The sequence below is a fragment of the Sciurus vulgaris genome, assembly GCF_902686455.1.
Source record: "Sciurus vulgaris genome assembly, chromosome: 16".
In the NCBI taxonomy this organism is placed as follows: Eukaryota; Metazoa; Chordata; class Mammalia; order Rodentia; family Sciuridae; genus Sciurus; species Sciurus vulgaris.
The window spans coordinates 34889957-34902746 of NC_136477.1; the positions used below are offsets into that span (position 1 = coordinate 34889957).

Sequence of the window (12790 nt, forward strand, 5' to 3'; positions counted from 1 at the left end):
CCTGTTCTTTGATGGTACTCAGGTCTTTACCCTTCACTGCCTATCTGGGTCCTTCTTAGCACATGAGTGAAATAGACACCGGTAAGTTAGGCTCTTGTTACCTAAATCTTCTACACGTTTTCTTTTTATGCTCATAGAAACACACATTCCCTGGCCAATAGAGTTTGTTTATAAACCTTGAGGTTTAGAAGGAATAATAATAGCCAAAATTCTTCATTTAGAGCTGTAGCAATATGGATATGGAATAAATGTTAAGATTTCGGAATAAGAAAGATGTTTTACTCAATCTTAACTCTTTAATATGTAGTACACTGCCTGGTACATAGTAGGCAATAAAAATGTTTGCTGACTGATACTGTTTTTCAGATTTTTAATAAGCTATTTTGTAATAATACAAAACTTAAAAGATATACTACAATTTATAGAAGGTATAATAGCAAATTTTAATTTAATGCCTAATAGCATTTATTAAGTAATTGAAACTTACGGAATTTTTACTATGATCTAGGCAGTATGCCCAAATTATTTGTGCATTTTAAAAAATTCGCACAGCAATTCTACAACCTAAATATTGTATTATTACTATTACTGCTAGTACTACTGCTGCTACTACTGGTACAGAATTTCATAAATATTTGAATAACAAGCCAAATCACACAGATAGATGATATCAGAACCAGGATTCAAGGTCAATTTTATCTCTGATCTAACCTATGTTCTTAAATAGTGTGTACTACTAAAGTATGTTCTAAATCTGCTTTCCCAAAAGAAGCATATCCTTTAATTCTGCAAGGCTGTTTTTGGCAAAACAGCAAATATAAAGAAAATGTTCATTTGTGTTAATGATTATTTATTATTAATCAATTGTCACTTCCTGAATAATTTGTTATAAAATTCATCATTGCAGATACATCAGCTGGAGTTTTCCTATGCACACACAAGGATGGTGAGGTAATCACAGCCATTCACATAGAGAGTTTCATGTCAGCTCCAGGTTGCCATTGAGAACCTAGATTATTTGTAGCATTTTTATTTTAAAATCTTGGAGTCTTTAAAATGTGACACCACAACCTGCATAGCAGGATATTGATAAGAACAAGAATGCAGAGGTGATTCAGTAGATACTTAAATGGCAAAAAATATAGTGCAAGTTTCACACGCCCTGGAGACGGCAGGTTTATATGATAATAAATAATAGTTACCACCAGGACAAAGGAAAAGGTGCCATGAAATCCAATAGCTCAGGGAGAAATCTGCTAATGCAGGTGGTCGAGCCTGTTCCATTTCATTGTCAAAGGGAGGCTATTTATTTTCTTCAAGGTGGTTAAATTACAGACTCATTTATTGCTGAATGTTTTCCAGTAGGCAGATGTGCATCTAAAGCTTTAGGCTTTAGGTTCAAAGTTTGCGAGAAAAAGGGAATAAGAATTTACTTCACAGACAACACAACTGATAATGTAAAATATGAGAGCAGCTCTGGAAATCAAAATGAATTTAAACCTTCTAATCAAAATCTCTTTACTATGTACCTTGGGTATGGGTCAAGGGCCAAAAAGCTGGCTAGAGTAAATAATCATTTTAAAGCTCTTTCAAATGTTTCCCATTTGATAGCCTCTTAACTGGATGAGATGTCAGTGTGTGTGTGTGTGTGTGTGTGTGTGTGTGTGTGTGTGTGTGTGTGTGTGTGTGTGTGTGTAAGAATGAAGCTAAGAGAGATGGAGTTTCCTTTTGCACCAGAATGCCAAGAAACAGGGAAAAAATACTCCTGGTGCCTTCCCAGTAGCTATAAATGTCAAATTTCTGTCCCTGTTTATATCCAATAACCTAAGTAACTTACTATATATGTTATTCATATAGTTATACACACACACACACACACACACACACACACACATATATATACACATATATGTATTCTGAGAATATTTGAGACTATAGAAATAATACCTGCTGTATTCATTATTTCTAAGCTGCTACAATTTAGCTATTTCCAAAATTCAGGAGTTTACCAATAGAATAAATCGAAGATATCCCATTAACAATTTTTTTCTTGTGTACTTTTAAAAATCATTTTTTTGACAATAGATTTTGTCTTCCCTTCAAATTCAAGTATATTTTGCATACAACTAACAGCTATGTTTATTATTTGTTTTCTGGGTACATAAAATTGCTACTTAGGTTGCAGTTGATTCATCACCAACTAACCTTTAAACCAAAACATGTACGCAATTTCCTTATTAATTAAAAACATTAACTTCATCAATCTTAGTTCATGACCAAAATAAAAAACTTCTAGGCATAATCCTGATGAAGAATACATTACACAGCTGAAAGAATTCAAATTCTAATTTATATTGCCTTGAATAGCAATTAAAGGGTCATAAAAGACAAGGAGTCCACCAAAGTAATCTGTAAAGGAAGTGACTTGTAACTCAAGGTGAACAGATGTGGGCTGCATCTGCTTGCCAGGAGGCAACTGAGATCATGGGAACTAGTAGCCCACTGCTAGAAATCTGAGGTTGAAATTGGAAAACACTGTCAGAAATTGTTAGCAATTTAAAAAAATCTGATGACTGAAAAATTGATTATTCTATCCTTATAACATTCAGCTCTAATAGGAACCAATAAAGTCAATGGTGTACATGCATATGGCATAAATGCCTCAAATAAGGATTTCAAGATCTGTTGGGTATTTACCCCAAATTTTGACAATCTAGAGATAAACAGGGTCAGTACTATTAATCAGAAAATGTATTTAAAAACTGAGATTGCATGTGAATAAATCCAAAATGACTACTACTTTAATCATAAATATGTAGCAAGCATCCAAATGTTATAAATAAATTTTTCAGCTTTTTTTTTTTTAGAACTAATTATAAATTTGTAGAAAGTTGCAGAGATAGTACGGAGAGATCCCTGATACCATTCACCCAGTTTCCCCAAAGGTTCCATATTATATAAATAGACTGCCACATGAAAACCAGGAAACCAATTGTCTACTGTTTTATGTATAGTTCTATATTATTTTATTACATGTGCAGATTCTTATAACTATTTTGAAGTCAGGATACAAAACTATTATAGATAATTTTATTTATTTTATTAGATATAAAACTGCATTATAAATTCAGACAAAAGGTTCTCAACAACTTATTCCATAATATAATATTAAAATCATCAATATCTAAGAAATTTTTTTCTAGGAACACTTGATGTTTCTGGACAAAATGAAATTCTAGTATTATAAAATACTCTTCAGTGAACTCACTTCCCTGCACAGATCAGACAACTCTATCATCCTATAATCAGTTCTCCTCAAAATCACAGTAACTAGATGTTTTAGCACACAGTTAATCAAAGACAACTTGACAGTAACTATACCAGTACACCAAAACTCGGTTTACCACTGAAAATCCTCAACACAAGTACACATATATTTCCTTTCTCTGGCAAAACAGAGCACTTCACAAGTAGCCTTAATTAATTGATGAGTTTACTGTAACAAAAAGCACATTAATAAATATACACAGCGAAACAATGAAATAAATCAGTCAGATTACTCTAAACAAAGTCTATTGTAGTTCATTTTCCCTAGCAAGTAAATATAAACCAAATTATTATAAACTCCACTTCTGAGTCAATTCACATAGGAGAAATATTTGCGATCTCTCTTCTCCACCCTTTCTCCCTCCCTCCCTCCCTCTCTCTCTCTCTCTTTCACACACACACACACACACACACACACACACACACACACACACACGAATCTTAAGTCTTACCTTGGCCATTTGTGCCTGCACGCCATTTGCCTTGAGGGATGCTACAGCTTTCTGTGCAGCTGCAGGACTGTCAAAATCTACAAAACCATAACCTGTGAAAATACAAAAGCCCCTGTTAGCACTCACAGGCAACTGCACGTCTATCATAGTGGTGGACACAGGTTTTTTGGGAAGACTTGCATTCATTTCTTCTAACATAACCAGATTGAACATGAAGGCTCTCAAATCAGTGGTTCTTAGAGCTTTGGGAGAAATACCACCATAAAGCAGTAACTTGATTTCTAGATAGCACTAAATCAAAAGTGATCTGATTTAAACCTGTGTGTGATAAGGTAATATATTGTTCTATGTTCTAAGTTCTTCTTTCTTCAACGTATTTACTGCAAGAGTGAGAACAAAATGCTGCAGAATACAAAAATGTCTACCTCTGAAGTTAATTTTAAGTACCTTACTAAAAGCCCTGATAAGAACTTGCATGAGGTTATCATGAGCCATTGCAATAGTACCTGCCACACGGTCGGCATTCAACAAACAGATGCTGGCTGAATGAATAAAAAAGGCTGTGGGTGAGTTAGGACTTGAACCTAGATATGCTTGGTTTACAAAACTAGAACTTCATCACGGAACTTTGCCTCTTCCAATGTTAACATCTTAAACAAAATATGTCAACTCTTCAGTGATCTATGAAGGAGTGAGCCAGTAGATAAATGTTCAAGTTTTTAAAAATAAGAAGCAAACATCCACTTGAGGGTTACCTGAGCACAACCTGAAAAAGACATGAGTTGCTTATGAACTGTGTGCTTGGATAAGTGTATATATACTGTGAGGCCAAAGGAACAGTAAAGCAGATTCAATCAAAAGAGAGTTTTGTATGCCCTTATGCTCACTGATACTAGTCCAGGGCTTAGCCTAATGGCAATGTCAGCTGCTAAGAATATTTAAAAATATAAATGCTCAAGAAAGAGTATGAGAGCAGCTTCGGTGGGTGCTCCTAAAAAGCCAACCATGTATTCCTACAACTCCTCTTATCTGCTAGGCAGGGATTTGCTCTATATTTTCATACATACCTCATTTAGAAGTTTTGAGGCAAATCACAGAAGCAAACCTACTAACCATGTGCTATGACCCCCCCACCTCAATAACCAAAGACGAGAGCTAGGGAATTCAATTACCAAGTTGTTTCTTTTAATTAACTTTTTAATTTTCTCTACTCAAATCCCATCTTCTTTTTCTCCCTCCCAGCATGGTAGCCTAAAATGAACTTGTTACACAGCAGTGTACCATAAAATGCTCTTGAAAAGCTGGGCAGAGAAGCTGTGAAGTTTGTATTTCTAATCCAAAAGGAAGTCTGCTCTGTAAGTACTGCTAATTCTTCTCTTCCTGCAAAATTCAAACTATGTGGGTAATAAGAGTATTGCCACCCATGAGGATGAGTAAAATAGAAAAAAAAAAAAAATAGCAGAAAGAAAAAGTACAAAAAGTCAAGATGTGGAATTGGGGGAAACAAAGAAAAACCAGAATTTAGACATTATCTTCTTATATCATAGGCTGTGCTGGGAGTTTGACTTGTTGACATGTAGTGAAGTCATAGAGTTTCATGTAACACTGAAACCCTTATACACACATCAAAACTGAGGCATAGGTGAGAGGATCAATGGGTCAAAAATCACAAGTCATGTAACTGGCAGATCCAGGATTTGAAACCAAGCCTGCATAGGCCCTTTCAAATACATCATAAACTCTTTTACAATCCTACTTTGTAGCCTGTGAGGTTCACCAAAGAGAGGACTTAATTCTTGCAAGTGACTTGGATTTTGAAAACGGGACATGAACTAAAACAATTTCATGGAAGAATTCAATCCAGCTCATTTAGTTGGCACATTTGTTAATGGAGTGGCTAGTCAATAGTCAAACTCCCCAAAGGAGGACTAGACATTATCCGCCTTCCACCTCATGCTTTACTCAGTCTTCCTCATTTACTCAGAGGTTCATTCTTTCATTTAATACTAAAAGGCTGTGTCAGGCACGATGACAAGCACAGTGTAGAAAATCTTATGGAAAAAACAGTCCCAGTTCCTACTTGGATACAACTCAGTTGAGTTGAGAGATGGACATGAGGCAAATAAGCAGACAAATAAATCTATAATCACAAACTGGCATGTCTCCCTTGAAAGAAAAACACGGATATAGAATCTAACTATTGACTGTTCATTAGTGAAAATTTTAAGGAACCAGTAGCACGAAATGATCTGCATTAAAAAAAAATACATATCACCTTAATTGAAGACTGAATCATTACAGGAAAGGTGAGCTGCAACAGTAGATTGAGGGGGATGACTTAGGAGCCATTGCAGTAATTCATAGGAATGGCAGCTAGCAGTGGAATGAACTGGATAAAATGGATGATTTGAGCAATAGTTCGTAGGCAGAATTAAAAGAATTTGGTGATAGATTTATTGGGTTGGGAGTAAAGGGGACAGAAGACAAGGATACTACTGGGTATTTCCATAAGCCCTGGGTGAGTGGAAACATGACCTCCTGGAATGGGGGCAGTGTAGGAAGTTCCAATAGGTTAAGATATTGGTTTGAGACATGTTGAATCAGAAAAGCCTGGGAGACATCACAGCAGAAATGTCAAGAAACAGTTGTACATATTAGGCTGGTGCCCAGAAGAGTGGATGAAATTGAAAATACAAATCAGGAAATCAAGAGCATAAAGATGTTTTTAAAAGAGATATAAATAGACAAGGCCTATAGTAAGGATTCTTAAAAAAAAAAAAAAAAAAAAAAAAAAAAAAAAGATCCAGGCTTGGAAATTGAACAATTTCAACATGTAGGTGCAAAACCAGAAAATGAGTTTGCAAAGAAGGCTAAAGGAGAATTCAAGAGGAAGAAGGAAATGAAAAGTGAAGATGATATCTCAAAGCCAAGGTAAGAAAATGTTCCAAGAAGGAAGGAGAGAGCACCTGTGTCCAGTATAACCAAGAGGGTGAGCAAGCAGGGGACCTGAAAATGTCCAGCGAGCTCAGCAACTTGTCGCTGCTAGCATCCTTTACTTCAGAAAAGTGTGGGGATGGAAGCCTGCCTGAGATGCTAAAGAGGAAGGCAGAAGAGGAGGTAAAGAGCACTTACAGACCTTCTCAACTTGGATGGAGAATTAAGAAACGGATTTTGCTACAAGGGATATGAGGTCAGCTGAGCATTCTGTTGTAGTTATTCTTTGCTTTAAGATAGGAAGTGCAGTGGGTAGATATATGTGTATGTGCATGGCCTTATCTCTTCTCGCCTCATTCCAGTGTGAACAACAAATATTTCTTGACCACCTATTATAAGACAGATTCTGTTCTTTTCACTTTTGAATATGAATTGGAAAGATCAAGCCAATAATAAAAGATTAAAGCTTCAAGAGATCAAGGGGATAATTCATAAAATTATGTTCATGGGAAGGTAGAAGGGTGCAGATGGGGTGGAATCTAGGCCACACAAGAACACATGAAAGCACTGTGCCTTCATTTACAAGAACTAGAAAGAATAACAAAAAGCACGTTTGGTTACCAGGTGTTATTTCATGGTATGCCCTCTGTACTGGAACTGTTTCTAACACATAGCCAGTGTTTAATAAATATTTGTCAAAATAAACTCAAAGCACATTTAAAAGATGTTAGCTTACTTTGCAGACTACCATGGTGATTAACTGATACAAATATCTACTAATTATTCTTCACCATAAATAACAATATTAATGTGATGTCATGGCTTTGGTACAGCCATGCTCGCCCAGCAAGGCAGTCCCATGATATGTGATCCTTGCTCTTTACTCTAGTGTGACTTCTTTCTAGTTTCCCCACTTTCTTTCCTACTCACACATTACACAGGATATTACACAATCAAGATAATGATCTCCAGAGCTGAACTCCTATCCAAACAGCAGAAATTTCTGCAAGGACGGGAGACATCCTGAGTTTCTCTGAAATAGGGAACTTATGGCTGAACTTTGAATAAAGCATACATCTAAAGAGTCATAAAGCCAGCAAGGAGAGAGCAGGCCCTTCGTCCAAACATCTGTACTAATGGCTCCAAGCCAATAGAGAAGCAAAGACGCCACGAACAAAATTATAAATAAGGGATAAGTCACCAAATCTGAAATAGTTCACCGAGTTAACTGACTTTCACAAATACTTTCACTAGTTAAAATGAAAGTTCAGAGGTAAAAGTATCTCAAGCAACCCTGAAAAATACTCCCATTCTGGAAATAAACCTTGCATTCCTGAGTTTTACGTGACAGCAGATACTACATCACAATCAGAAGAAAACAAAATGAAATACGAGGCTGCCACTAGAGAATAATGATGCATTTACTGAGGAATAAAGCAACTTCAATTTGGTTTCAATTTGCTTTCCTTAATGACAAATAATCAAGTCTGGGAACAGGAACCTTGGTACCTCCATCTGGTGAGGGGAAGGGTAGGGAGATTAGTTCAGCCCTGGCTAATAATGCTTTATGGTAACTGCTAAAACCCCCAACAGAACTCGGGCAAACATCAACCACTGAAAACCCTGGCCCACGTGGTTATAAGCCCACCCATATCACTTTCCCAATTATGTAATTAAGCTTGGCAGCAAGTTCAAATGAATTAAAACTGAATGTCACTGTTTTCTCCACACACCCCTGTCCTTGTTTTTCTTCCGTGTCAGGGGGAGAAGGCCAGCAGTTCTGCAATTAGCAGGAAGTGGAGCAGTGGGAAAGAACCGACTCTGTGATAATTAGGTCATTCGCCAAACGCACTCATTCCATTGACAGATCTAATCAATGCTTTCCTGAAATGCTTTAAACCTTGTGTGTTAATTGAACGTTTGGCTATTTTTGTTGCACTACTAGCCGAGTGACTTTAGAGAAAAGAAAATATAAATATATGAACATGTATAAATAAATAGATATGTGCGTGTATATGTGTGTATGAGTACATATGTATGTGTATGCATGTATGTGTTTGTGTGTGTAGATATAAATATACAATTGCCAGAGGGTTCTTCTTTTGTTTCCTTTAATGCAACTGTAGCTAACATATTCCCTTTGACTTTTGCCACCCAACTGAACGTCGATTTGACAATCCACTTAGAATTTTATTAGAAGTCCCTTTGCCATCTTTTACAGCTTATTTTATACTTCTGTGTTGCTGCTGACTCTTTAAATTCTCTGTTTAAACTGATTATCTATTTACCAACATTGGGATTGCTGCACGTAAGGAGAGGAATGATAAAACCAGAACTGTTTTAGATTTCCAGTGGCATCTATAACCAGCCAAGGGAGACTTGCTCTCAAAGTGTAACTGCACACAGAATTTCACAACATTTGTATTGTTCTTCCTCTTCAGAATGACTGCCATAAAAGCCCACTTGAAACGCAGATGGTTTGGTCTAACACCCAACTTCTTTCAAAGACGATCCAGCTGTGAGTCAAATGTGATTTCTGAACAGAATAAGTGAACGCATTGGCTAAGAATTATATTTCCAACTGAAATTCTACTCAAATTTAACAGTTGAAGATGTTTAAGAATTGGCCTCCCACCAATTCCCCCTCCTACCTTTTAGGAGTATGCATACTTTCACAGTATGCTGTGCTGTTGTCTGGGCTCAGAATGGGAAGATTGAGTAGCAGAGGTGAGGGGCAGCCTGCAGGAGGAGGAGAGTGAGGTATGCAGGCTGTCTGGAACCCTGGTGGCATTTGCCTCTGTATTTTTGCTGGATTTCTCTTGTATTCTTCACTATTGAGTGATCACTGAATCTCTCATATTTTTGGACTTTACAGTTTCCAAAGATGGTGGTCAAAATGAAGCCAGAATTGGGGACAGGCAATTAGTGTAGAAATAAAGGATCGGGTCAAATCCAGGAAATGGAGGCCATGAAAGCCATCTGCCTCTGGAAGTTGGAGACTGCCCCTGGGAGAATGGAATGTCAAGGATCTCTGGTGTCCATTGATTATCAAATTTACCTGCCCTTATCAAGGACTGCAAGCAAGGAGCTGCTAATTAATGACCCCTGGGCCCTTGCCTGGCTGAATAACTTTGGCCCTCCCCCTGCCCATCTGCTTCTCACTTTATGCATCTCACCTGCAAAACCAGGCCTAGTCACTTAGGAAGGAAGGAGAGATAAGCGGGGAGAGAACTGGAGAACAAAAGAGACCTTAACCTATAAAACATGTAGGGCGTGCTCACTTCTGGGGACTCTAGAACATCAGCCATGGCCCCCTTCTCCTTCCCAGGAGAAGTCTGTATTATTACCTTTAAATAAAACCTGCTTAATATGCTTGCCTTGGCGTGCTTCTCTGATGTTACACTTCAACACCTGAGGAAGCAGAACTCATCACTGTTAAACGGTGGTATCAAAAAGACAGCACTGATAGCTTCATTGCTACTTTTTACTTATAAACTTTTAAAGACAACCTAATCATTTCTTTGGTATATTTTGCATCCGTTTCCTCTAAGTGACCCTTAAGGGGAAACCTGGATGTGACAGAGGAACCAATAAAATAGTCACTGAGTCCACCTTAGAGCTGTGAAAAAACAAAGTCAGAAGATGAACTGTGGTAGAATGCAAAAGTCAAAGCCAACAAGGATTATTTTGGAGACGAAAAAAAGAAGCAAAACAACCTCCACCACCACAACAAAACAACTCTAAATCATCTTAATTTGAAACCACTTATGCTTTGAAATGTCTTTAGACAACAGGATCCAATGATTTTATACAGCAATGAAAGATCATATGTACTGTCTGTACAAAGGACTGCAGCCTCAGACAACTAGCAGATGCAGGCAAATAAGATGGATGCAATATTCACTATATTGCTTCACTATATTGCTCAAATCTTCTAGCTTAATTGCATTAAACATTCTGATTTTCTAATGCCAGAAACACTAAAACAAGATATCAGGTTTGGAATAGAATTTCCCTGCTATTATGGACACTTTTGAACCATCATATAACTCTTTGTTATTATCATTATTAAATTTAGTAAGTATCTACTATGTGCAAGAAAAATGGCACACTAGATGCTGTAAGGAAAACAAAGGAAATTCTAGCATGGTCCTTCCATAAATTCAAAGAATTGATGATCTAGTGCAGTTGGTAAAGAAATTTAAATACAGTGGAGGAGGCTTTTATACATAGAGGTTAAGATATATAGGTATATGTAAAATGGCACATAGTCTAAACTCTATATTATTGAACTACTTTCATACAGTGATCTATGCATAATTTTGTGGGCAATTTTATTCAACAGAACTGAATAACTAATCTAGGTTCTCTTCCATATGTGGTATGATGGTAAAATTATCCACATTCCAAATTTATGTATACATGTATGCATTATTCTTTCTCAGTTTATATGCACAGTTGAAATGAATTAACTTAAATACGAGGTACAGAGAGGATCAATATATATAAAAATAGAAAGAGAGTGCTAGTATTCTAGAATGGCAATGGGTTTTTTTCAGGTGGAGGAAAACTCAGCATATTTTGTGCACGAAAGTGAGGACTGAGAAAAAGAAACAGATCTCAAATGGAATTTCTGGGCAGGATAAAACAATTACAAAGACAGATAAATTTAGAGAGCAAAGTACTTAGTAGTATGCCACTTGAAAATGGGACACTTTCTCATTCCATTTATGTTGCACAAAATGTCTTATTAAACTAAACACAAATTCAAATCCCAAATCTCACTTCCCTCCTCACCCTGTTCAATTGATTTTTAAATGAGACAAATTGCTTCTTTATAGTGAATAAAGTCAAAATGAGGATCAGGATCATTATTTATGGACTTAGTGCAATCACTATGCTTTATTGAGATTAAAGAAACACTGATTTGCCAAAGGCTTCATCAGGACCAACCATTATTTTATTACAATACTGTAGTTTCAAGTAGCAGTTTACTTGGTTGTAAATGGCAGATTAACCTCTAGGAAGCATCTAGTGAAGATTCCTATGCTATCAAAGAGTGTTGAAAGTGTCTAATAAAATATATGTCTGTGTGAACTGTGGGTCCTGTGTGTCTCTTCCATCCAAACAGCCAGAGAAGCAAGTGTGTAATGATGACTGCGGGAGCAAGCCCAGGGTATTGATAAAACAATTCCACTGAGTTTGTAACTATGATGGAAGCAAGCAACTGAACACTTTAATTATAGCTCTAGTATCCCCAGCCCACAGTAGGGTAGGCTAACCTAACTAAGATGTAATTCCAGCTGCCCAGTCCTCCCATCCCTCTCTTTGCTCTAGCCTTGCTGATGGGTAGGACTATTCTTCCATGCAAGGAACAGAGATAATGACCTGGGTGTATGAGCATCAATTGGAGGACCACCTACTTCCTTCCCAGGTACTTTAATCCACATATGTAATCAATGACCCCAGTAAATGACTTGGGAAGCATGTCTGTACTCATCCCTAAAACAGAAACACCCCTTTCCTCACCACCCACCATCTACAGAGGATGGACTTGTGCAGTTAGACCCAGGATCCACCCAAAGGAATACATGAGGATAACCTTTTGGGAAAGCTGGTATCACATGCATGCCTGTGTTCCTGTCACCCTCTATATTCTAGATAGTTCCACCACCAATGTGTCACTTCTCTGAATTTCCATATGAGGCCCACATGCTTTTGACTACCTTTATTTTTCAGAGATAGAACTCCTTCCATTATTGCTTCCTTTCAAACTTTCGACAAAATACATTTCTACATGCTTTGAAAGGTTCCATTAAACTACGGTTGTGCATTTCATAACTTATGAGCATATTTCATTGAATACACCCTTCAGTTATATGTTTATAGGCCTTCTTCCAAAGAGGTTTTTTTTTTTTTTTTTTTTTAAATCCACAAATGCTGTCCCTATCATCATGAGACACAGTGGCTTTTTGGACCCCACATTACTTTCCTCCATTCCACCTGACATGCAAAACACAATTCTAAGTTTTTACTAGAATTTTTAAAAAGTTACCTGTATATACAGGCAATTGATA

At 36.9% G+C, this 12790-nt stretch overlaps 1 protein-coding gene across 9 annotated transcripts in view; it reads right to left on the reverse strand.

Annotated features, from left to right (window-relative positions):
• Positions 1–12790, reverse strand: part of RBMS3 (RNA binding motif single stranded interacting protein 3) — a gene marked incomplete at its 3' end in the record, with an annotated part of 684132 nt that overhangs the window by 406152 nt on the left and 265190 nt on the right. For all 9 annotated transcript variants that reach the window (XM_079113995.1, XM_079114001.1, XM_079113998.1 and 6 more), the window contains exon 4: positions 3780–3871. In XM_079113995.1, coding sequence (XP_078970121.1) covers positions 3780–3871 — 92 coding nt within the window. The remainder of the gene's footprint in view (positions 1–3779; positions 3872–12790) is intronic.